The following is a 26153-nucleotide window of genomic DNA, read 5'->3' as shown; positions in this document are numbered from 1 at the left end:
AGAAGTATCATTACAAACCAGACGGCAAGAGCACATGAGAAACGAGTTTTACCGTGTTGAGTCATACATCATATTAGCATGCTAAGAGTGGAACGTCTCCAAATGATTTAAATTTATTTTCTAGGTTTGACAAGTTTTTCATGAAATCAGTAAATCAATTAAGTTGAATTGCCTTAACACTTGCAATATCGGGATCAATTTGATTCGGTTAGCAAAACTAATGACAGATGAAAAGGATGTCGACGCCTGGAAGACATTAGCAACTCGCCCCTGTAACTATCACTCACCCATTCTCTGCTTTATCATAGGCATTGGATTTATGTTTGGGTGAAAATGTGAAGCCGTCTGGAACCTTGCCAAGCAGCATCTCAGAAATTTTTATCTGTGTGGAAAATGGAATACAGCAGCTTAAAAGCATGCATCACAGCTAAATGATGGTTTATGGTCCATTGACCCGATCAAAGTACATACCCAGTCAGCTGCAGATTCCGAGGCCATTAGCGTCTCAAGGTCATCACGGCCACAGTAGCTGGGTGGACGCCAGTTCAGCCGTTGTGGGATAACATCTAATAAGCCTACAGGAACATACCTATATGTATAGCTGAGCCATTCAAGCAAGAAGTGCCTGGTTGTCTCCACACCTGCAGATGCATAAAACATGTTAACTTCCGGATACCTCCAGATAGTTGTCTTTGCCAAAGCGACAACTATGTCTCGACAACTATGAAGCAATTGCAAACAAAAGAAAGTGGAGAACTATTCAATTGTGAATGATGAATCTATAAACTGTTACATTCGTGCTGCAAAAGCTCAGAATTTCTCTTCAAGACCTCTGCTTTAACCTGTTACCGTCAATGAAGAAGTCAACCAAACAGACAAATTCCTTCAGTGTCTCATCTAATGAGTTCTTAGTTCTTACACTTGGTGCAGCCAAAGGACGTCAATGATGTAAACCACATCCAATACGCAAAGCTGGCTGTCCTTGTGGATGGGGTTTGAAAGCCTTCATCTAGTGGCAGAGACGTTGAAATTTATAATTTTACAGTTTGAGGTTGCAAATTTATTCCACTAATAATACTTCTTCATACAATATGTTTTGTTGGATTTTTTTCCAGTATAAAGCAATTTGCATCATCGGTATTTACATCTAGATGAATTGAAGATGTTTCATTAGATAGATGAGATATGGGAAATGTTTGGTTTGCTGACTGTCACATGGTGTGGTGTTTATCTGTGAAAAGGACGTCTCAAGAAATGCTACGATGCTCGTCAAAGAGCATATGACAATCATTTTTTAAAGAGATATTTTACAGGAACTGCAAAGCTTAACAAAGCAGTTAAGGAACTACCTAGATATAGCACTACAAAAAGAATATAAAATTTATCTGCCAAAACCAAGGGGAGTCGAGGTGGACATGAACAAAAGCAAGTTTTATCAAATGGGCATGTAAAAGGTTATATTAAACCTGTAACACCACAATAATAGTATTTCAAAGAATGCATGGCATTAGAGGGACTGGTTCTGCAGATATTATGAGCATTACTGGATTGACAAGACTCATGACGTACCTTTTGTATCGGATCCCCAGTGTTGAAGGCCGAAATTGGCGTAGTCTTTGAGAATATTCAATCTTTCACCTGAAGAGATGTCCCAATGCCTCTGTTCCTTGATTTCAGTAAATATCCAAGGCTGTTTGGCAAAAGTGCATTTATTCATCATCACCATTTTGGGAAGTCAAATCTTTAACCAAAAGAACCAAATCGAGTATTTCCTTACAACTTCAGGAAAGAAAAGATTGACTAAATAATTCCCTAGACGAGTTGATGACTAAAAGAGCAAGTAAAGCGACTCTGAAGATAAACAACATTGTGAGAAACAAACCTTTACAAGTGAACCTCGAGCAATCATACAAGCAGAAAGCTCAGGGCAGTCAGACAAGTGCTTGTTCCAGTCTAAGTACGAAAAAACATCACCATTCCCCATAACTTGCAACACATCGGGAGCCTTTTTTGCACATTGGTATATGTAGTCCCAATCGGCAAGTTTGCTATAGCGCTGCTGTCGTGAGCGACCATGTATTGTTACCGCACTTGCACCCCATTGACTAATATCTGAAATCAAAGAGTCAACACGATTTCTCCCTTCAAAATAACCAGTTCGTACCTGGAGCATGTTCAACGGAGCATCATTACATGTTATTCTGAACAGTGACAGGTCCATACAATTGAAAAAGAGATTAAAAAAGTACAACTGGAGGAAGGTAGCCATACTCAGTTACTCACAACCTAATCGAAAAGAAAACCACATAAGTTGAATTTCGGATATTTGGTTTGATCTTTCGGTACGACAGTCTGGTTGTATCCATGGTTCCATTGGTGAATCCATGATCAACTTGGGGATGATTTTGGCAAAGATAATTTCCTCACTGCAGAGACCATCCTTACCAAAAATCAATTACTTGAATTTTCTGACAGAGCAATATGGACCCTAAGATTTAAACTCCAGGTAGTTTGATACGTAGAAGTCTTGTTTTCTGATTATTCAATAAAAATACCAGCTAACCGTATAGATGTCCCACAACAAATCCAAATTTTCTACCCCCATAAGAATTGATTTACAAATTGAAGAACTGTGCACTGACCGTTTTAACCATTATATGGATGCTGCTTTTGCAGGGTTGCAATTTTAAAATCTTGGGACGGCTTTAATTTTATTCTTTTGGTGACAACCTATGTGAGTGGAAGATCAAATCCAATATAAATTAGTCATCAATATCTGACAGACAACCTAGATTAAACATTTAAACTTGACTTAGAGCATATATAATAGTTCAAATATAGAGGTAAGAAGAGTAAAAAATGGTCAGTAATTATGATTTAATTCATTATATTCTCTGCACCGAATGTTGTTCTAGAAAGCAATTGTTTCAGCCGAAAAGTGATCTGTATAATTACCTTGACAGTTACTGGTATATCCACTGTGGAAGAAGCTGACTGTATGATGTTCTTAATCCTCATAGGTTTAGTAAGAAGAGAAGATCCAGCACCTTTGCTAACCACAAGATCAATTGGGCACCCCATGTTTATGTCAATGAAATCAACCTCACATTCACGATTTATTAGTTCAACAGTACGTGCCACAGTGTCAGGATATGCCCCACATATCTGTACACCAAAGAGATCCTCCGATGAATGCCGTCTTAACAGTGCCCACTCTGAAGCTTGCCCCTACATTTAGAATTGTAGTCAGAAAAGTTATGGTAGATATACATATTAATATGCAATACAAAATTCCAAAAAGAGAAGTCTAACTAAATTAATTTGACCAATAAAATAAAAAATCATATCTCATTTTCAATTTTAATCTTCATCAAAATGTAAATAGTTTATCACCAACTACAGTGAGAATCCTCACCGGAAATAATTACAGGATGCCCAACTAAATCACAAACCTGCAAGAGATTCGTGCACATAGCCATTTCACCACATGTTATGTCCGCTCCTAGGGATTTGCAAACCCTTCGAAAAGGAAGATTTCCAACGGTAGTCAAAGGTGCAAGATATAGCTTTCCTCTGAAATCTACTAGCTTCTTTTCACGTGGATGGAGTTTCAAGCTTTTATCAGCTTCAGCGGAATAGGTATCAGCTGTTATCTTTTCTACTTGAGTTTGTGTATGTATCTCCTCAGAGCCTTCTTTGACTGAACTTAATCCTGTTCCAACACAATCAATACACCCAAGCTAAACAGAGCTCAATCCAACAATGACAAATTTTATACCCTCAAAATGCAAACCACTTCGAGGGTGAGAGAAGGGGTTGGGTAACAAACCATTATCCTTTTCAGAAGAGCAAGAGTTATCAACAACTTCAATTTTGGCTTTCTTTGGAGGCTGAGGGTCATCAATAGCAACTAAATCATCAAGAGAGCCCTCTTCCACTGGCACTTTATTGAAGGACTCCTCTTTGCAAACAGAATCACAATTCACTTGAACTCCATTATCTTTGGAATCAGCACAACAACCATTCAGTGTGGCTTGATCACCTTCCTCCTCTTCAACCTCCACATCTTTGGTCTTTGATTTGTTCTGCAGTCAAACCAAACGTGAATCTTTGGACAGATGAAATAGGAACAACAACGAGCGTACAGCTTACAAACAGAAATTTATTCCAGGAAACACATAATATGAAAAAGCCGAATGTGCTCTTGGGTGCTAAAGGGAACAAAAACTATGGTTGACAGATTAGGATTCTGAGATCAGAGCATGATTAAGACCTTGACTGCATATATCCAAGCCATAAAGTTCTGATCATTGGCAGCATGTATTTAGTAGGGTACCCAATGTCGTGGTGTAATTGTTAAGAGGATAAAGTCTTCAAGCTATACAGGGGAATATCTTTCAAGTTCTTTATCTTTAGCTATAAAAAATTGGGAGGGCTAATGTAATCTCTAGTGAGCTTTGAGTACCAAGTATTTTCAATTTATTTTGCTAATTATACCACCTACAATTAGAAAGGAAAAGTAATCGGAAAAGTGGTTCTCCAATTAAATAAGATTAATAATAGATTGTTCTACAGATGCATAACTGAAAAAAAAACACTGTAGAATGAAACAGAACATACACTTTTTATATGAGATGATCATACCAATAGTCCAAGGAGTTTAAGCTGAGCGTCCGCCTTAGGAAACTTGGTTTTGTTCTTCCAAAGTAGTTTCTGAACATCTTTCTTAAGTCCGTTAACTTCGGCTTTCTTCTGAACTTTCAAAGCATCCTCAGGGTCTTCAACCTTATGTGTCCCTGAAAATCTACAAGACAATCCAAACGGACACTGCCCATCAAGGTTAAGGAAAGGACAATTTCCTTCAATGTCTGCTGGTTTCTGCATTTCAAAAAAACAAATACCAAGATAAGTAAAAAGACCATCCAAATACAATGCCAAGATAAACATATGATTACCTGAGCTTTATAGGCTTCTACATCGTGGCTGAAACGGCATTTCAAACCATAACGACATGCAAAAACATTCCCAGCCTTTGCTACTTCAGGACAAAGATGCAATGCAGATTTTTGTTCCTAAAGTAAAAAAAAAAATATATTATAAATATTGATTTTTTAAAACTTTAATAGACACATTATTATTATGAAATAATACCTCGCGACGTTCTCGCTTGGACTGCCTTTTGGACTTCTTCTCCTTGACAATGTTGGAAGAAGAAAGTGGTTTCTCGTTGGAGAAGGAATGAGTAGTGGACCTGACAGGTGGAGGTCGAAGAAACTGTTTCTTAACTGGTGCTATTGCTTTGGCTATTAGTTCTTCTGTTGTTAATTCAACTACATCGATTGGTTTCGAAAAATTTGTTGTTTCTTTTTCTTCTTCTTCTTGTTTCATGTTATTTACTTCTTCTACGACTGCTGCTGAAGCTTCTTCTTCCATTGGCGCAATAAGAATTTCAAGGACTCTTTTCTTTTAGGGCTCTGCTATTGACTCTTTTTGGGCCCCCGTTACTTCGACTGGACGACCTATAAACAAAATGTTACTAGTGTAAACTGTAAACTGATGAATCACTGTTACCAGAAACTAAACAGCTGTTGAAGTCATTTTAAAAATCTTCCAGAGGACTTAAATATGAAACAAAAAATTAAAGTAGAATAATATACATGCAAAAGAGTGGTTTCTTTCGTATGATGCTGATGCACTGATGCATGTGCTTGTTAACAAAGCGACAGCAAAAGATGTCTTTGCAGCATAAACAAAACCAGTTCGCAGCTGGATGGTGGTACCTAAAAGCCCATCCGTAGAATCAACATTTATTATATCTTGTATAGTATATTCAGGAAGGCAAGAGAGAGGCTAAAGGTTTAGGTTTCACAGTTTCAGTTTTAATATTAGCGAGAAACAGTAGTTTCATCAAAATATCATAAGAGTAGCATTGACAAACCAGCTATAGTCTGTAGCATTTAACAGAAGCTAGTTATTTTTGTGAACAGCAAAAATCAGGGTTCCTTTCGTAATTGGATCGTAATTGGATCCAGATGGATTTGAACCATCAGCCTCTCAATCAAGAGTGCTCTTACCATTTTGAGTTTATGAATCCATTAGAGAAAACGAAAACGAACTGAGAGATGTATTAGCACCAACCATATGTATTAACAGAAGTACTTGTTGTTGGAATCTCCAAGAGTATTTCAAAATACTTGTGTGTGTGTGCAAAGTGGAGGAGATGAACTATGTGTGTTCTCTCCACTTTAGTGCATTGTGTTTAGTCCCACATTGGTGAACCACCACTAGCAAGTGAGGTATATGAGGAATTCATCTACCATAATGGCGTGCCCTTAGGTATTGTACAAAGGCTTTTGTGTTAGGAGGGAGGACTCACCCAAACTTCCGTTTGGGCCCATTGGGGCTTGTTGTCTAGTGGGTTGTCTAGTGGGTAGAGGAGTATCCATTACAGATGTAGAGAGAGAGACAACGTGGAATTTTTTCGTGCATTGGGATTTAACAAAACTTCGATTAATGATTTGATGTGTTGTATTTATAAAATTCCATTCTGAAAAGCCAAAATCTAGGATGTGATCATAAATTCACATAGAGGAAAAGAAAAAATAAGAATGAATTTCAAAGTCAAAGACACTTCTTTTTAAAAGGAGTGGTACTGGCAATGGAAATTGTTATGTTTGTGGTAAACTGGACATAGGGCTTTTCGGTCTGCACACACAAGAAAAGACATCGATGATCCTCCCAATGCTAATATAGTTGAGGAGATGATATTATTCTTTGTTGTGGTGTCACAAGTGTTCATGGCCACTGGGAAGAAGAACTGGGTACTAGATTCTGGTGCCACCCGCCACGTCTGTGGTGATGTTAAAGCCTTCTCAGACTAGATACTAGTGAAAGATGAAAAGGTCTATATGGGTGACTCAAGGTCTGTTCCTGTTGAGGGAACATGCAAGATTCTTCTGAAGTTAACTTCAGGGAAAACCCTTTCACTTAGTAATGTTCTTCATATTCCTGAGATTTGTCAGAATCTGATTTTTGTGTCCTTACTAGGAAAAGCTAGCGTCAAGGTGACTTTTGAGAGTAACAAGTTCATTCTGACGAAGAATGAGGGTTTTGTTGGGAAAGGTTATTGTAATAATAGTGATCTTTTCATGTTGAATGTATTTGACAACATTATTATTAATAAAGATGAATCTGCTTCTGCTTACTTGCTTGACTCTTTTAATATATGGCATGGTAGACAAGGACATGTGAATATTCAGTATATGAAAAGAATGAAAGAATGTGGTTTATTGTATGATATTTCTGATTTTTCTAATGATAAATGTGAGATATGTGCTGAGACTAAAGCCACAAAGAAACATTGCAGAACTGTTTCTAGAGATAAAACTGGATTGCTAACTCTTATCCATACTGATTTGGGTGAATTCAGAAGTACCATGTCTAGAGGGGGGAAGTTTTATTATATTACATTCATAGATGACTTCTCTAGGTACACCATGGTATATTTACTAAGAAACAAGCATGAGGCGGGTGAGATGTTTCTCAAGTACAAAGTGAAGTTGAAAACCAACTTAAGCGTAAGATTAAAAACATTCGATTCCGATAGGGGTGGAGAATATAAGTCTAACCCCTTCCGGGACTTTTGTGACAAGAATGACATTATTCATGAGACTACTCCACCATACTCTCTCGAGTCAAATGGAGTAGCCGAACGGAAAAAACATAACACTAAAAGAGATGATGAATGCTATGCTTATAAGTTCGGAGCTTCCCGAACTTGTGGGGAAGCAATCCTATCCGCTTGCCATATCTGAGAATAGGATACCCAACAAGAAAAACATGGAATAAGACACCATATGAATTATGAAAAGGTCATGTACCTAACACGAAATACTTCAAAATGTGGGGTGTCTTGCAAAGGTTCTAATGAACGAACCTAAAAAAGAGAAAAATTGGGACCTAGAACCTGTTGATTGTATGTTCATTGGTTATGCTCATAATAGTGTCTCATATAGATTTTTAGTAGTAAAATCTGATAATAACCTTGTCAATGCTAACACTATTATAGAGAGTAAAAATGCTGATTTCTTTGAGAATTTGTTTCCTTTGAAAATTGGCATTGAGAGGTTGGTTGCTTCTAGTGAACAACAATTAACATATCCCTGAAATTTTGAACAAGAAATCGGAAGAGTAAAAAGAGACGAAAAATCCACCAATTTTGGTGATGACTTTTACACGTTTCTTCTTTATGATGATCCTGTGACGTATAATGAGGCAATCAGTTCTCGAGATGCACCTTTTTGGAAGGATGCTATAAACTCAGAACTAGATTCGATTATAGCTAATCACACATGGGAGATAGTTGATCTACCTCCTAGGGGGAAACCTATACGTTACAAGTGGATCTTCAAAAAAAAACTGAAGCTAGATGGTTCCATTGAGAAATACAAGGCTAGACTAGTAGTCAAGAGATTCTCCCAGAAAAAAGGCATTGACTATTTTGATACTTATGCTCTTGTAACTAGGATTTCTTCTATAAGAGTTCTAATGGCTTTGCTGCTATTCATAATTTATTTATTCATCAATCAAATGGATGTAAAAACTGCATTTTTGAATAGTGATCTTGATGAAGAAATATATATGATGCAGCCTGAGGGTACGATAGTACCAGGGAATGAGCAAAAAGTATGCAAATTGGTTAAGTCTTTATATGGGTTGAAACAAGCGGCAAACAATGGCATGAAAAGTTTGACAGTGTCATGATGTCTAATGGATATCACATAAATGATGCTGATAAATGTATTTACTTTAAATATTTTGATGTAAATACATATGTGATTATATGTCTATATGTGGATGACATGTTAATCATGAGTCCTAGCCTTGATGTTGTGAGAAACACCAAGATGTTCTTATCCTCTCCATTTGAAATGAAGGATTTGGGAGAAGTTGATGTGATTCTTGAAATCAAAATCATCGTAAAAAGCGATGATGGCTATCTCGCTTTTCACAAGAGCATTATGTTGAGAAGTTTTTGAAGAAGTTTAACTTTTATGATAATAAGCCCGTGGTCGACACCTTATGAGGCAAATAATGAACTTGAGAAAAATGCTCAACATGGTGTCCTCGATCTAGATATGCCCAAATTATTGGTAGTCTCATGTACTTGATGAATTGCACTAGACCGACATTGCTTATGCAGTTAGCAGGTTAAGTAGATACACTCATTGTCCTAGCCCGGAACATTGGAGTGCGTTAGAGAGACTAGCCAAGTATTTGAGAGGAACAATGAATTACAGCATACGGTTTAGACAAACTCCACCTATGATAGAGGGTTATTGTGATGCAAACTGGATATCTGATTCTCATGATATCAAGTCCACTAGTGGTTATATTTTCACCCTAGGTGGAGGTGCAGTTGTTTGGAAATCTTCTAAGAAAACCTTGATAGCTCGTTCAACCATGGAGTCCGAGCTTATTGCTTTAGATAAAGCAAGTGCTGAGGCTGAGTGGCTTAGAAACCTCTTGGCAGATCTTCCTATTGGTACAAAACCGCCTCTAATTGTACCTATGCATTGTGACTGTCAGGCCGCGATAGCAAAGGCAAAGAGCAAATTGTATAATGGGAAAAGCAAACATATTCCTCTAAGACTATAGTCTATAAAGCAGCTGCTGGAATCTGGAGTTGTGGCTCTAGATTATGTGAGGCCAGAGTTAAATTTGGCCAATCCTCTGACAAAACCGTTTAACAGGAGACAAGTGGTTAAAACGTCGAAGGGGATGGAACTTTTGCCTTAGATAGAGGGCAACACTGACGGCAACCCCACCTATGTGATTGGAGATCCCATGAAGTAGGTTCAAAGGAAAAACAAGTCACCTCATCGCTCTGGTATGCTATTGTCTTTTTTTGAGACGTCCCACCCTATGACTAGATAGCATTTATTTGTATACTTTGTATAACTTGAATTGTAATGAGAAAATGATGAGTTATTTTACTCTTATTGGAATCCATAGTCCATTATTTTTTGAGATAGTGTATTTTAATTGCAATGTACACTTGATGGATATCCACCTACGTGAATGTAGAACTGAGTCGGTTCTTATGAGTATTCAGGCAAGTACTCTAGAGCATTCATGGAACATGCAGTATGAAGGGCCAAAAAGCAACAACACCCTTGAGAACATGCATATAATGAAAGAACAATGTGGGTGCATGTGCTCTATTTTACTACAAGGGAATGTTGGTTCAAAGATTTTTTAATCCACCACTTTCACGTATTATAAAACATGTTATCCTATGACTGGTTCAAGCCCGAAAAGCACCAATATCTTATGCATTATTTTTTCGATTCTCTCTAGCATTTCGTTAACCCATTTCTTTTGTAATATCCTATTCTAAAATAGTGGGGGACTATTAGTATTTTGAAATAGTGGGGGATTGTTGGAATCTCCAAGAGTATTTCAAAATACTTGTGTGTGTGTGCAAAGTGGAAGAGATGAACTATGTGTGTTCTCTCCACTTTAGTGCATTGTGTTTAGTCCCACATTGGTGAACCGCTACTAGCAAGTGAGGTATATGAGGAATTCCTCTACTATAAGGGCGTGCCCTTAGGGTACAAAGGCTTTTCCGTTAGGAGGGAGGATTCACCCAAAGCCACACACGCTTGCCCGCATCGGGTCGGGTTCGGGCTTGGGCTTGGGCTTGCTGTCTAGTGGGTAGTGGCTTACCAATTGCCTAAACTTGTTTTGCTTTTGCAGCAAGTTTTGGTTGGAGTCCTACTTCAAGTTGGTTTCTGCTTCCTTAGCTGTTTGTGAAACCGACTATGAGGAGTCCTTCTCCCATCCGTAACCTACCGCTTTCTCTATATAAACACTCTACCGTGTAGCGCCCATAAAGAAGTATCCATTCTGGGGCGTAGAGAGAGAGAGAACTCGATGCGTGTATACGGACCTTCACCCTTCTACGGAGAAATAGAACCCATCTTATTCTTCTTCCTTCTTCTTCTTCGGAGAAATAGAGAGTTATATTGTTCTTAGAGGGTAGTTCGTTTCTGCAGAAAGTCCGGTTAACCATTGAATCCTCGTGAGGAAGGCGTTATATTGCCTTTTCTATTGGAAGGGGCGAAATCTTTCCTTAAGGACAGCCTAATCCACACCTTGGTTATTACCTATTATTCTGTCCTTGTCTCTTTATTGTTTTCTTTATTCGGGTATAACACTTGTGACCACAACTTGAACTACACATAACTGAAGACTTCTATCCCTACTGCCCTGATCTCATTCACCTTCTCCATTACTTGCTTTTGCTCCACTTCTCCAAAATCATCCAAAAGAGCTCCTTATACGTCATAGCATGCTTACTCTGAAAAAAATAATAGCAGAATGCTGAGGACTAAACAAATCACAACTACTCACCTTAGTTAACAGCCATGAACTTCTTATTCCAATGATGTCTATGGTTTGTTTTACAAGTTCAGAACATCACTCTAACGAGAAAAGGTGCCTATATATATAGTCACAATCACAGTATGGTAAATACAGTAAACAAAACAAAAAAGACCTAGAGAGATATATAGGTACATATTCGTCTTCTTTCTTCCCTCCATGTCCCACATCAAGCATAATTGGAATTGGATCCATTTGTATACAAAGGACCCATGTAAACACACAGGAATTTTGGCTGCTAACATTGTTGAATGATGTCCTAAATCACCACTAGCTTCTTGTTTTTTTCACTTCAGTACAAACAACAAAGACAAAAACCAAAGTTGTTATCAAGTTGAGATTTTGAGATTTTACTTTTCCAGCAAACAGCACCAAGCTCAGCATATGCTTCAATTACCGACTCCAGCACAGAAAAATAAATAGCCCATTAGAAGCCCATTCGCTCAAGTCGATTCTTGGAGAGTTATTGATAGCCCAGCCTTGTACAAGAGGTGGTGCTGTCCCGCATCCATCTTTTATACCCTGAAGACGTCAACAAGAGTGAAGTAAACTACAATTGTAAGAGGTTCTTTACGACAACTCCAGCGCGAAACAACTCTTCACGCCTTCAGCACAAGGCGCGAGGCCAGCCCAATTGCCCATTATCTATAAGTCCAATAATATTAATTTGGCCAGCCAATTGATGCAATTGTATAGTACCATATCAAATTTGGAGGCCCAACAGTTGATAAGCTCAGCCACAATTATTGACTTTTGGCTGATCCTATAGTATTGATTTATTTAACAAAATTGCACAAACCTTCTAAACACTTGGATCTGCCAAGTCATATTTTGGTGAGAATGATTACCTACTATTGGATGGGGCTTTTTGGGCCCCACACTTCCCTATTTTGTTAGATAAGACTAGTTAATGCCCATGCCAATCGGCACTCAAAACACATTGCGTTTAAATAACTCTCCAAAATACCATCTCCATGGTAGCAGTGGATCAATGCTATAACTATTTCTAGCAATTTTATATTTCATAATCATTTCATGCGTACACTGAAGTGAGGTTATGACAATCATATGCATTTCATTTCTCACAAACCAACTCATTACACATATCCCTTACATTTTGATAATTCAACACATAGAATGAGGAACAAATAAGGGGAGAGAGACTTGAATTAAAAGCATCCCCGTCCCTGTTATAAATCGAATCCTAAAAACCCCAAATTTCTTAAAATATAGGATTCGATTTCTAACATCTTCGTATTTAGGAATCTAATGTATTTCACCGATATTTTGAATATTTAGCTCAAGTCCGTTTAAGGATATTCTTCAGATAGTCGGGCTACCTTGACAACTTAAATTGAGATCCTATCTTAACAGCTCACCACATCCATTAGATTCCAGCCCGCTTATAGAGGAAGGGTAACTTGGTCATTTTAGTTTAAATCCAAAAACCACCGGACAACTCCTCCTTCCTCTCTTCATCTCTCCCAACAAAACTCAACCAAACTATTTCATTATGGGTTTAATTTAAGTGCTTCTGATTTACGTGTCTCGTGTTTGTCAATTGGTAAATTGTCAATTCTTTTCAACTATATGATTTAGAAAAGTGCCTGTACAAATAAGAAAATACAATAGAATGGCAGCTTTTGTTTCTTCTGTGTACGCAATACTTTCCATTAGACTTAGATGCTTGTTTCGTAGTCACAACCCAAAAAAATCGGAAGCGATCCAACCCAAAAAAATCGGAAGCAATCCAACCCAAAAAAATAAGTAAAGTTTGTGATATAGAAGTCAACCCTTTATGATGGTTCGTTTTGTGCCAGATTTAACAATTCAAAAAAAGCCGTTATTTTTTCAAACAGATAGATAAAAAGAGAATATGTCAGAAGTGGGATTTGAACCCACGCCCTCTCTCGAAGACCAGAACTTGAGTCTGGCGCCTTAGACCACTCGGCCATCCTGACATTGTTGTTTATCTTTTGTCAACCAAAATATATCAATAAACAAAACAGTATCCTCCCAAAGAGATATGCTTTGAGTTTGAGCACGATCCTCGAATCAGTATGTAGTGCTTAGGGTTTTAAGTTTTAACTCTATCACGCATTTCAAGTGAAACTAGATGAGTTCGAAGCACCCCTCATTACCACCCTTTGAATCGGCACATGATTCTCAAGCCAATTGGACTCAGCCACAAGAGTCATATTACATAGACTTGATGGCAGATAAAGCGAGTACAAAAGGCAATAAATGGTCAGGTACATTTTCCAAAGGTGAATGGTTGGACATGCGGAAGCAATATTATAACAAGTTTGGGCTGAAACATAATCTCAAGTCCTTCAAAAACAAGATGCATAGCCTCAGAGACAGGTGCAGGGAGTATAACAAACTTTTGGAAGGGAGTGGATTGAAGTGGGATCCAGCGCTGAAGAATGTTGTTGCTCCTCATTCTTGGTGGGATGACTATTTAAAGGTGTGGCATGTTAACTACTAGTCTTATTTCAGTTTTTTTTTTTGAGTAATCTAGAATGTAACTGTTTTTTATTTATGAATTAGAAAAATCCGAAAGCAAAGAAATTTCGCAATGAAGGTTGTCCTGAGTACGAAAAGTTTGCTTTGATATTTGGAGAAACAGTGGCGGTTGATGAACATCTCCAAGGTGTAAGCAACCAAGATATGGAGGATATCACCTCTACGGATAGGGAGGACATTTCTAATAATATTGCATCGGGGCCTTCTCACACTGCGCAAATGAGAAGGATGTCCAGTGATAATGCACCAATGGTTGGTCAGCAAGACCAACAACGAAGTCGCTCGCGGAGTCCAATTAATAGTAGAAGTAGAGACACTGGTGGATCTGGGATGTCTGAAGCATTGTTGAGGGTAGCTGAAGCTTCTCAAGCTAGAGCAGCTTTAACAAATCAATACACCATATCAAAGTGTATTCAGATTTTGGATGGGATGGATGTTGGGGACCGTGCGTACATGAAAGCTTTAAAGCTACTTCAGGAGAAAGGTTGGAGGGAGGCCTTTATCTGCATGTCAGCTGAACGAAGGAAGGGGTGGTTGCGAAGCATTAAGGATGGAGACATTTAGGAAATTTCTAGGATCAGGGATGCTTTGATTGTATATGCCTGTTGTGATGATATGTTAAACTGTTTTTTGAAATAGTTGCATGTGAAGTTACTTGCATCTTTTACACATGAATGAATGTACATATATTTTCAGCATTCATATTATCTGTTAAGACATCTCAGGAATGACCAGGATCCATAGTGCTGATTCTGCAGTACACAAAGTGCTGTAGTAGGAGTAAATAATCCATACTAATGGAGGTGCTCACACTAGAGGAGCAATAACAAGGAATGAGAACCTGTTACCACAAGCTCAGTGTGTTCAAAACATGAGAAAGGCCTCATTTCAAGGTCTAGCAATCTCTTAAGGAAAACCTGTTGCTGCAGAGGTTTAAGGATTGTAAAGATGGTAGACGCATAAGTTGAAGCATGGTGCAGAGGAACAAGTGGAGGTTGTTAGCATAAAAGAGGCTTAAAATGATCACCTGCTGAAAATGACGAGCAAATTTGAGGATTAGTTTGTATTTATAAGTTGGATTACACGAGGAAGATTGAAGAGTGTGCCTGAATGAAATAATGCAATGAAAGGTACAGCCATCCATGGACAAAATAAAGATACCTCTCTACTTGTGTTTTCTCTTCCATTGAAGACATGTAATTTTATGAGATTCTTTAATACCTGCCCTTATAAAATGTTGACCGTTTCTCTATCACGGTTTGTCAAAACCTCAAAACCTCTCACAAAATGTTATCTTGTGACTGTCTGCCATTGGACTCCAGTTTCTTGTTCCATGGATGTAACGTGCTAGGTGCTTGCCTCACTTTGTTTCCGACTCTTACCCGATGTTACTACTTGGAAAAAGTCTGATAAGATACAGCTGTAAAATTGATGGACTGGGTTAAAAAGACCAGACCTCTCTATCCCCTACATGATTCTTAGTCATTTCAACAAAGGGTGCCTCGATTTCTTGAAGGAGTAGGTTATTAGAGGCTGGAGCTTAACAAAACCGTGTTTTTACTAAGGTATTGATACAAATGCAATGGCGCCATGATATGCTAGTTCAATAACCTCAATTGACACAGAATTCAAATCCGATACAAGAATTAGGGAAAACCTATATCAATCAATTAAGGTAAAAGAATGAACAGATTTCTTTAAACAAATGAGAGGATTCCAATACACCACATAACATTCTTCATACAAAAATATAAATAAATATAACATTAAATTTGTACTACCACAAAAGCGAATGGATTTCTTCGACCTATTAACATAATATAAAGTACTCTAGGGTAGTGCATGTTGGATCAGGTTGTCCTTAATCGAGTGCTTCAAACAGTAAACAAACAACTGACCAATGGGATGCACCAACAAAAGAAACTTCGAGACAATGAACTGGGTGAATGAAAAGCGGCGAGCGACCACTGGTGCGTCCAAGGTACCATCTTATGAGTATTACAAAAAAAATACTCCCTTTCAATAATTCTATTGCTCCGACTCATGCTTTGTGACTGAGCTGTTGTTCTGCTGCTGTTGTTCCTGTGGCTGAGGTGACATTTGTTGTTGATGCGGCTTCAATTGAAACATGTTAAGCTTGTTAGTCTGTTGATGCTGTTGCTGGAACATCTGGGGGTTCATGGATAATTGCTGAGCAAAGCTGGAATTGTGTACTTCTCCACCCAACTGTGCTGTAGCCAGCTTCAGTCGCTGGACTTCCGCAGTCAATGCCTCATTTAGAGCTGCCATATTTGACACACGTCAAACACCTATTTTACTGAAAATTTAGATTACCTATTAGTTTATTCATAGGTGAAAAGGTCAATTAAATGTGTCGCTAAACAGTTCGATTTGGTTCTTACTAGTCCACTACTCTCATTCCAAATCAGGACAAATGCTGTGTACGTATTTACTTCAATCCAAAACTTGCATCTATTGGGTCGCATTGTTGATACCTAAGTTGGGTGAGGGAAAGAAAAAACAATAGAAAGTCATGAACTTAGACAATAGCTTGTCTCACTCCGATTGACACTGGAAAACTGTAACTAAGAATGTAGTATAATAAGTAATTCTACAATTCTACAGAAAAGTTCCGTCTACAAAACTATCACAGTAAGGGCCTGACCAGTGGACTGGTTGATTCACTAGTGGCACAGTATGTCATGATTGCAGAGACCAGTTTTGGTGGCCTAAAAGGCTTAAAGTGTCTTCAAACTTTTTATTTTTTAAGGAGGAGTTTCTGAGCAGTTATGCTCGATTCTACTGCTTTCATGTTTAGCATGAATCAAGATGGTTAGATGCTAAACCAGGCCAACGCGCAAAATCCAGATAGCAAAGGTAAAGTCATGTGAGGGAGATGCCTCCCAGTACATTGCAGCCTAAATTTCATTTCTTGAGTTGGGATTTTCCCTACCACGCCACAGAAAGAGAGAATTTATACCATCTCTGAGATGCGCCTGCTGCTCCATGGCTTGAAGTCTGAACTTCAACTCATGGTTTTGACTGGTGAGCCCAGAAGAGTCTCTCTGGTAAAAGATTGGGAGTCAATACAACTAACCACCAAATTTTAGAGGAAAAAAAATATATAAGATAACTCAAAGCACTGGATGCTCACCTGAAGCAATGTCAGTTGTGCAGATAATGTGGTAGCTTCTGTCTGCAATGTCTGCACCTTGTGTTCCAATTCTGAAATATATCTCATTTTCCGTTCCTTGGAGCGAGCAGCTGACTGACGATTGGCTAATATCCTGAAAGGTTTCAGTCACACAATACAATATGCAGACCAACATTAGAATAATTTGACAAACAACTACTCTTAAAAAAGATGGAAGTTGAAAAACATAATCACCTTTTGGCGCGTTTTGGGTCGGCCAATGCAATCTCAGCTAGCTTCTCATTTGCCATAATCTTCTTCAACTCTGCTCCATTAAATTCACCGTTCCCAAAATCTAGGCTGAAAGCAGTGGATGTACCATCCATCGAATTGCTATGTGAGTGTTGACCTGACCTGGTCCCAGGAGAGGGTGGCAACTTTGGTGATTCAGCCCCAAAGTTAGGCAGCCCACCCATAAAACTATCCATGGAAACACTTCTGCAATGACGGGTAGTAGGAGCAATATCGCCTCCAGCACTCCTTTTGTTACCTTCCCTCTTCTCTGTCAAAGAAGTAAGTTTCATGCTACTTCCAATCTCATTTACACTGCTCTCTGCTTCATTCTCACTGCTATCAGTACCAATGGTTTTCGTGCCACTAGCTCTGCTGTCCAAATCCTCACGGTTCTCATGAAAGTTCTTGTCTTCAGTTCCTGATGAGTTTAGTGCATCCATGTTATCCAAATTCATATATGCAGAGAACAAGTCATCGGTTACTTCTCCTTCAGACTTTCTTTCACCCATTCCTTCCACATTGCTTTCTCCATCTCTATCCAAATCCGACTCCCTTTTAACCAATTGAATCGGCTTACCCATTCCTGAAATTTCTCTAGCAGAAAACGACCGGTCTAAAATCCCCTGGCCCTTAGGTGGGATCAGTGGAGGCAAAGATTGGATAGCAGCAGAAAATCCAAATGGTATATCACTGCTAGAGCGCCTATGCGCTTTGCGAGGTGGTAGACTTTCACTACCCTTAACTGTATTCCCTTTAGTGAAAGGGGAAGGTGTTAGAGAATGTAAACTTCCATCTCGATCTTCCATTGAGACATCAGATGGCGAGGACGACTCTCTATATGGCGAAGGACTTAATGGAGGTAACAAATCCAAATTAAAAAATGCAGGTTGAGACAATGATCTAGAATGACCTGGACTAAAATTCTGAGCTTGAACCCCAGGTTGTTGAACCATTGTCCGGGGGCCTGGGATTTGTGAGTAAGGCGATAAAGGAGGAATTTGCGGGTAAGATGGAGGTATACCAGGCCTCTTACTACTATCTGGACTAAAATTCTGAGAAAATTGTCGCATACTAGGACCACGATTTTGTCCAGTACTTAAATGAGGAAGATCAAACCGATTATTCGATAAACTCTGCTTAGCAATCGAAGACGAAGTTCCAAATGAAGAATGCAAGCGTTGCTCCCTTTCTTCCATTTTTTAACTCTATATAAAAAAGACTAGTAATAAGTTTTCACACCAGAATCAAATACTTCTTCTTCTTCCACAAACATACACACCTATCAAACAATCATACACAACAACATTAGAAACCCATGTATATAATAATACAAAAAAAAAAAAACCACACAACCCACCATTTCTTCTAAGGTGTATATATTAACAGTGAGTTAAACCTTATCTAATTTAAAAGAGTGAACATACCGAAATTACTCTAACAAGATGAAGCAGTGCAATGTTGAATGTAAAAGAAATCAAATGAATAAATATCGGTAAATATAGCAGAGATTTCGATGAAAGTTTTATATTAAAGACGGAAAGCTCGAAGTTCGCAGGCGCTCTTTTCTCACCTTTTTTTTTTTTCTCGCTTTCTTCACTTTGGGAGTGACTACATGAAATGAATTCCGCGTGAATTTAAGAGGAATTTCGTTTTAATTTAGGAAGCATTTCATTTCCACCGCTTTTTGCTCCCTCAATCAATCTCCCTAATTTTAACTACTTAATTAGACCGGAAGGTTCTTTTATTTGGTCTTAAATAGTCTTCTTCTTTTTTAGGAATTCCATGTATGTCACAATCTTTATTATTAGTCTCAATTTTGAGCATATACTAATTTGATTATTTGAAAACCTGCTCAATTAACAAAAGAATGCCAAATGTGTGAGTGTGGAGTGAGTAAAGAGACTAAATGACTTGATTATTATTAGTAGCAAATATGTAGTGATTATTAATTATTTCCGTACTAATTTTAGTTGGCTCGTATTTATAAACAACTATGGACACGAATTGATAAGAATGAAATAAAGGTATTAATGCTTCTATGATACTCGTATTTTAATTGGTTTCCATACGAATAAATAGTAGATTCTTTTTGGAGGAAGTCTTAATTCTTAATTTCTTATTAATGCTTCTATGATACTCAACAACCCAAGATTTGCGAGAGTTCAGACTAATGTGAAACATATAAGAAAACTCAAAGGTGTCAAGTGTCAACAAAGAAATTAAAGATAATTGAGGATTGGCAGTAATGTAGATACATAAATACAGAAAGAAAAATGGAAATAGTGTACTACTAACCTTTTCCATCCGGGCTCTTCACCAGAATTCTTTCATTACTATTGCTTATTTAACAAGACTAGCTATCAGCCTACACCATTACGCTCCAATATATTTCTTCTTCTGGATTAGATATGATCTACTCCTTTATCTTATTATTGGCTCTATCTTATTTCATGGTACAGGCTAGCTTCTAGTTTTTTAGACTATTAATAACTATAGAAAGTAAATTTATCTAATTGGGTAACTAAATTAAGTGATTCTTGAAATATGACGTGAACTCTAAAATATTTGTTGATATATATGGACAAGTAAATAAAAAAGTTTCTCAAGAAAGATTATAATTCTTTTAGTAAGAAAATCATTTGGTTATTTTTTTGGGATAGCTAGCCACTGAAATGTACTGAAATATTAAGGATAATTATATTTTGCAATGAAATACTTTTTACCAAAGACAAAATAATTGCCCTTTATAACATGGGAATTCATGGAATTGTAAAGAAGTAGAGCGATGATAATGACAAGGTAAAGCTTGTTTGACACTCCCAGTAAGTCACGGCCTATAAGGGCAATTTTGAGTATGAAAAGGGCAATATGTTCTCTTCTCAAGTTCTCAGTTTCTCACTATGTCTACAAATTTCATCATCGCAGTATCCGCAACTTGTCGGCAAACGCCGTCTCAGCACGTTTCCCACTGTTTATTAGTCAACTTTCGCATATTTTCCATTTTTATTAAATAAATCTCTTCCTCAAATGCAATATGTCGGAACTATTTCCCGCCTCTGCATGCTACTTTTCTTATGCCACGTGACAAAGAAATGGATTTTATTAACAACTGCCACGTGGATGACGCAAAAGCTACAAAAAAATGAAAAATTATTATATAAAGTACGTTGATTAATCTATCAAAGTGATCCACCATTTTGAGTGAAGAATGGGCCATTGAGAAATTAAAATCTGTGGGTCAGAGGAGGTGGTCAAGACATAATAAGGAGCGGTTGTATACATAAACAATTGGTATTAGGTAATCGGCCCCACATTTCGGATTTTCAACGTGTCAGCAAGTAATGAGAAACAGTATCCGCTGATGTTGAATTTGGCTTCACCGAGAATTTCTTATGCATTATCGTCAATCAAAATCATTGGGGACTGGGGAGCCTCATGCACGTGGAACAGTGTGGGTCATATTTCTCTGCCCTTCGTACGACCAATTAGTTTAGTTTAAGACTTTAAGTTATTTTGAAACAGCCCACCTTCTCAGTCGTTAGTCGTTACGGCGATATATACATCTTGTGTTATACGGTTATGTTGGGAATGGCGTAATTTGCTAATTATACAGTGTAATAAGATTAAGACCAAAACAGATCACAACCTTGTGTTGTCGAATGTCGATACATGATCAATGATGTGCTGATGTGCATTCGGCATTTCCTTATAATTATAATGGAGCCGGTGAGTATCAATCTAATAATAAAAGGCTTGGTATTGGGTCTGCAATGCCCCATCGGGCGGCTATTATTATATTTCACAAGTTGTGTCCAAAGTTTTATAGAGTATGTGCAATTTACAATGTTAATTTGAAAGAGTACTAGATCATTATTGATTTAGTCAACAATGACTGTTTTGTGGACTGGGCTTTTATCATTCGATTGGTTAGGGTTATTTTGGGTCTAATTAAAAATATTGTTGTAGGCACAAGCTATATACTAGTCCTTAACTAGATTTTTTGGACTCGACTTTTACAAAAGTCTTATACATTAGGGATATTTTATTAAATATTTTGTGTGTTGAAAAGATCTTTACAAAAAACACCAAAATTTTGAACCAAAATACACCAAAAACTTTTTCAAAATCATAATATATTTTTATTGAAAATCAACCGAAATATGTTTAAAAAATATCGAAACATAAACTTTTTCTTTTTTTTTTTCCCAATCTCCTGCGTGGTTTTATGGTGCACGCCAGCGGTTTTTAAGATACAACATCAAACCCGAACCAAATATTGGTCGATTTGGTGTTTGGTTTGGTGTTTTCATCAAAAAACGAAAGTTGAAAAAAGAGATCAAATTGAGATAACTAAAGATGCTGTACTTGAAAACTATGGATCAAATTGAATATTCACTTTGTGGTTTAGGATATTAATCTATAATTTTCAAATAAAATTATCTTAAACTCGAACTAGCTTGTATAATAGTTTTCTTAGATTTATAGTGATTTAGCGGCAAATTTTCGAATCAAAATATATTTTTATTAAAACTAAATTGAAATTCATTAATGAGCAGCGATTATGGTATATAAGTACTTAAAAACTAAGGGATCAAATTGAGATAGCCTATTCACTTTATGGTTTAGGATATTAATATGTAATGTTCAAATGAAATTATTTTAAACTCGATCTATTTTGTATAATAGTTTTCTTAGATTTATAGTGATTTAGCGGTAAATCATCACCGCTCGGCTTACGTACTAATGTGTACAAATAACTAAAATATCTATCAAATCATTAAAATAGATTGATTGTTTCCTTATCCTCAAAGAATACAATACTCTCACTTGAAATTTTTTATCACATGAACATGTTCTACGATGAATTGATGAATACAAAAAAAAAAAATCTCTTTCAAGAAAATATGTTCACCTACTTAGAAGCATAAACCAAATGTGCAAATAAAAGCACCCCTTCATAATAAGTCGGTGTTCTTTTTACAGATTTAGACTTTCAATATGTATTATCATATTGTAGCATGCATGTGTTTGAAAATCAGAATAAGATCCAAGAAAGAAAAACGAAAATGAAGAAAAGTGCATATGTTAAAAATGTAAGAGTACATGATGGGTATTCGGGCACTTACTCAGGAAGTATATTAGTGTACTTCTTAAGAAGTTAATAACCAACAACAAATGCAAATTCCAGGTATATGAAAGGGTTATGTGAATAACATTTTGAGTGTTCTAATTCGGTATATCTCACATAATCCTTAGAGAATGTGGGGAACCGTCAGAAGTTGATTTTACACCTTATAATAAGTTATTAACTAAAGAATATGTAGTGTTTTTAAGGTTGCGTTAAGGATATATTTGAAATAACTCGATGTTTTATCAGAGACACTAAAAGTGTATGATTTGTAATAGGAAATTAGTTTCAACAAATCACCTATTTTTTAGCAATTTTTTTTTTTATTTTATCAAATATATAAGAATTAGAACGCTAAAAGTGTTTAATTCATAATAAGAACCTTCTACAAATCACCTATTTTTTAGCAATTTTTTTTTATTTGATCAAATATATAATAATTGGAATGTCCGATCAATGTTTTTGTAATAAAACCATATTAGGAAAAACCTATATTCCTTCATATTCTTTATCATCTTATACATAAGTACCTAATTGCAAGTGCTTAAAAAACTTCAATGTTGTTTCCATCATCAGTTAGTTGTGTGCTAAAAAAATTCAAAAATAGAGTTTACAAAAAAAAAAAAAAAAAAAAATAAAAAATAAAAAACTTTCAAAACCATTATGTTCATTCTTGTGACTTGTATTGTTTGGGAAGATGGTCTGCAACTTGATATGTCATCAGTTTTTGTATGCCAAATCCCAAACACAATATGCTATGAATTAAAATTAACTCATATACATGTTCAATAGCATTTATAATACTCAGTGCTCTAAGAGAGTCATCTAATTCTCATTATTAGTCTCTTTTGAGCCACAACCTCCTAATCCAACCATAATAGTATTTATTAGTTCACCATATCAAGAAAAGCCTATATTCCTTCATATTCTTTATCATCTTATTCCTTCATATTCTTTAAATATTTTAATGTTGTTTCCAAAAAAATACAATTTTTACGTTTCCAAATTGAAGTAGAGTTTACAAAAAAAAAAAACCTTTCAAAACCATTATGCTTATTTTTGTGACTTGCATTGTTCTGCAACCTGATATATCATCCCTCTTTGTATGCCAAACCCCAAACACAATATGCTTTGAAATAAACTCATATACGTGCTCAATAGTATTTATGATACTCGATCAGTGCTCTAAGAGAGTCATCTAATTCTTGATCAATATAGTTCCAGTTGTATGTAAGAACCCCTTTTATGATACTTGAGTTGTCATAGGATACAATAAGAATTGAACATCCATTACATTTCAATGAAGTTCGATTCTTGCTATTTGCCTATATGATTTGCTTAAATAAACTACATGTTTATTAGTTATTTGAATCTCCCATTGACCCTTTCAATTGTTGATGAATTATCGAAAAAAAATAAAAAAAAAAAAAAATTGTTGACCGATGTTTTTTTCTCGCGCACCCATAATATAAATGAGAATACAATGATCTAAAAAAAACCTTTCAAAACCATTATGCTTATTTTTGTGACTTGCATTGTTCTACAACCTGATATGTCATCCCTCTTTGTATGCCAAACCTCAGACATAATATGCTTTGAAATAAACTCATATCGTGCTCAATAATATTTATGATACTCGATCAGTGCTCTAAGAGAGTCATCTAATTCTCAATATAGTTCCAATTGTATATAAGAACCCCCTTTATGATACTTGAGTTGTCATAATATATGATACAATAACAATTGAACCTCCCTTACATTTCAATGAAGTTCGATTCCTGCTATTTGCCTATATGATTTGCTTAAATAAACTACATGTTTATTTTTTTTATTTTTTATTTTTTTTCCAAACATTTTGATTCATTAACAAATAGCAAATAGTTCATACAGACGGCACTGGACTTCAGAAAAACCAAGTTTTACAGGCATAGGAACTTGGTTAGTACATACTAGAGGACTATGGAGGGTTGCTGATGCTGCCATGAGATGGGCATGTCTGATCAACTCCCTAAGGCAAAAGACAATTTTGCAAAAACTAAAACTAACTACATGTTTATTAGTTATTTGAATCTCCCATTGACCCTTTCAATTGGTGATGAATTATCGGAAAAAAAAAAATAAAAAATAAAAAAATTGTTGATCGATTTTTTTTCTCAGCTCGCGCACCCATAATACAAATGAGAGTGCAATGACCTAGAAAAAACCCTTTCTCGGCTCAACGCAAAAACTGCTAATTTATAGTTCACGTAGAGTATTAATTCGAGGGGAGATATCCGTTGAGTTCTTACTTTTTAAATCAAATAAACTACCTATTTTATTTGATTGGTTATTTGAATCACCCTTTCAATTGTTGATGTTTTGAATTATCGAAACAAAAATTGTTGATGTTTTGTTTATGGTAGATTGAATCCTTTTTTTCTCTTGCGCACCCATATTACAAATGAGAGAGTGCATGCTCTAGGCTAGCTTATAAAACTTCATGTGTTCTACCATAAACAAAAATCACTTATGAAAGACATTGCAGGTGATTTTTGGTTTTCTCCAAATGCATATTAGCATTATGAGCATCTTTTGTTTCATCTTAGTTTCAATATATATTTATATATATGATATGATCTCTAGTTATACTATGGCGATGGTGTTGTCGCCTGCCACCTCAATATGTCTTTGGACGCACACATTCATCTCATTCAATAGTTTCCCAAGGAATATTTTTGAAGTCTGGGTGTTTAAAATCTTTATTTATGACAAAAGCAAAAGAACATTATACTTGATTTGAAATTCCTAGATTATACAATGTTATCAGAAAATCGACTCCTCCAAGTCTTATTACATAAAATATCTACGCAGTTACTTTTGGAGTTGAGAAGTTCAATACACCGTAAATCACTCGATGATTTAAGAATATATGCGTACACAGCTGTGTTTTTTCCGTCTTAAATTACTTTCGAGTCTAAACTTTGGAACTCCCTGCTCCTATAAACTCACCTACCGTTCCATTGAGTAGTGTTCAATTCAATTAAGAAGAGTCCACCTACGATCATAGCATGTTTACATGGCATTCTCCTCAACTTGATATGATGCTTTAAGAGTACATGCATATATAGCTGGGTCCGTCTTAGATTACTTTTGGTCCTAAACTTTGGAACTCCTTGCTCCTATAAACTCACCTACCATTCCATTGAGTAGTGTTCAATTCAATTAAGAAGAGTCCACCTAGGATCATAGCGTGTTTACATGGCATTCTCCTAAACCTGAGAGGAATGCGAGAAAATGCAACCTGAGTAATGAAATAAGTTTATGTGAGCAATAAGTAAGGGCTCAGGTTGTGTTCTCAAGTTTTTGTGAAAGATATATGTCTTCTGCTCTATTTCAGTCAATCAGCTGAGAAGAATGCGAAAAAATGCAACCTGAGTAATGAAATAAGTTTCTGTGACCTGAGAAAGCCTTATTTGTCAAGCTGGATGAGCTATTCACTTCGGTCCAATTGTGCTTTTCTACCCCGACAATAATCAGCCACCATTAGTTCTTGTGGGTGGTTGGCACTGTGGCTGCACCGTCCCTAAACCTACATTTTGTATATAATGACAAAGTTTGTAAAATTGTCCCTTGGCTGCATCGTTCCAT

At 36.5% G+C, this 26153-nt stretch overlaps 3 protein-coding genes and 1 non-coding gene across 5 annotated transcripts; 1 reads left to right on the top strand and 3 right to left on the bottom strand.

Moving 5' to 3' along the window:
- Positions 1 to 134: 134 nt before the first annotated feature.
- Positions 135 to 5495, bottom strand: LOC147520395 (FMN-linked oxidoreductases superfamily protein). Its single transcript, XM_086591922.1, has 10 exons — positions 5152 to 5495; positions 4956 to 5072; positions 4645 to 4878; positions 3830 to 4085; positions 3453 to 3712; positions 2956 to 3228; positions 1883 to 2164; positions 1570 to 1690; positions 472 to 641; positions 135 to 382 (listed from the first exon to the last, which is right to left on the bottom strand). Exons 1-10 carry the CDS (start codon positions 5431 to 5433, stop codon positions 284 to 286), a joined length of 2094 nt encoding a protein of 697 aa, XP_086448048.1. The 5' UTR covers positions 5434 to 5495; the 3' UTR covers positions 135 to 283.
- A 7827-nt stretch (positions 5496 to 13322) lies between these two features.
- Positions 13323 to 13406, bottom strand: TRNAL-CAA (transfer RNA leucine (anticodon CAA)). Its single transcript has one exon. It is a non-coding gene; the product is annotated as a tRNA-Leu (tRNA).
- LOC147520393 (L10-interacting MYB domain-containing protein-like) lies at positions 13372 to 14607 on the top strand. The gene is made up of 2 exons (XM_086591921.1): positions 13372 to 13912; positions 13996 to 14607. Exons 1-2 carry the CDS (start codon positions 13562 to 13564, stop codon positions 14533 to 14535), a joined length of 891 nt encoding a protein of 296 aa, XP_086448047.1. The 5' UTR covers positions 13372 to 13561; the 3' UTR covers positions 14536 to 14607.
- Positions 14608 to 15647: 1040 nt separating this feature from the next.
- LOC147520392 (Basic-leucine zipper (bZIP) transcription factor family protein) lies at positions 15648 to 19024 on the bottom strand. 2 transcript variants are annotated; one of them, XR_015212604.1, is made up of 5 exons: positions 18823 to 19004; positions 17360 to 18677; positions 17126 to 17258; positions 16374 to 17036; positions 15648 to 16288 (listed from the first exon to the last, which is right to left on the bottom strand). XR_015212604.1 is itself a non-coding variant. In XM_086591920.1 (5 exons), exons 2-5 carry the CDS (start codon positions 18592 to 18594, stop codon positions 16000 to 16002), a joined length of 1707 nt encoding a protein of 568 aa, XP_086448046.1. In that variant the 5' UTR covers positions 18595 to 18677; positions 18823 to 19024; the 3' UTR covers positions 15648 to 15999. The 2 variants fall into 2 exon arrangements, 1 of the variants encoding a protein (XP_086448046.1); XM_086591920.1 differs by having other exon boundaries at positions 15648 to 16253; positions 16952 to 17036; positions 18823 to 19024.
- Between the last annotated feature and the right edge of the window lie 7129 nt (positions 19025 to 26153).

Source organism: Coptis chinensis, chromosome 2 (genome assembly GCF_015680905.1).
Source record: "Coptis chinensis isolate HL-2020 chromosome 2, ASM1568090v1, whole genome shotgun sequence".
NCBI classification, from domain to species: domain Eukaryota; kingdom Viridiplantae; phylum Streptophyta; class Magnoliopsida; order Ranunculales; family Ranunculaceae; genus Coptis; species Coptis chinensis.
The sequence above is the reverse complement of the archived record's forward strand: the minus strand, read 5'-3'. Positions and strand labels throughout refer to the sequence as shown.

Excerpts from the sequence above, each read along its gene's own strand:
- LOC147520392 (XM_086591920.1), bottom strand. The coding sequence starts at position 18,594 with ATGGAAGAAAGGGAGCAACGCTTGCATTCTTCATTTGGAACTTCGTCT. Across the intron at positions 17,037-17,125 it reads CACAACTGACATTGCTTCAG|AGAGACTCTTCTGGGCTCAC; the intron begins GTGAGCATCCAG and ends ATCTTTTACCAG. Across the intron at positions 16,254-16,951 it reads GCAGGCGCATCTCAGAGATG|CTCTAAATGAGGCATTGACT; the intron begins GTATAAATTCTC and ends CAAATATGGCAG.
- LOC147520395 (XM_086591922.1), bottom strand. The coding sequence starts at position 5,433 with ATGGAAGAAGAAGCTTCAGCAGCAGTCGTAGAAGAAGTAAATAACATG. Across the intron at positions 5,073-5,151 it reads CCAAGCGAGAACGTCGCGAG|GAACAAAAATCTGCATTGCA; the intron begins GTATTATTTCAT and ends TTTTTACTTTAG. Across the intron at positions 3,713-3,829 it reads CTCTTCTGAAAAGGATAATG|GATTAAGTTCAGTCAAAGAA; the intron begins GTTTGTTACCCA and ends GTGTTGGAACAG.
- LOC147520393 (XM_086591921.1), top strand. The coding sequence starts at position 13,562 with ATGAGTTCGAAGCACCCCTCATTACCACCCTTTGAATCGGCACATGAT. Across the intron at positions 13,913-13,995 it reads GGTGGGATGACTATTTAAAG|AAAAATCCGAAAGCAAAGAA; the intron begins GTGTGGCATGTT and ends TTTATGAATTAG.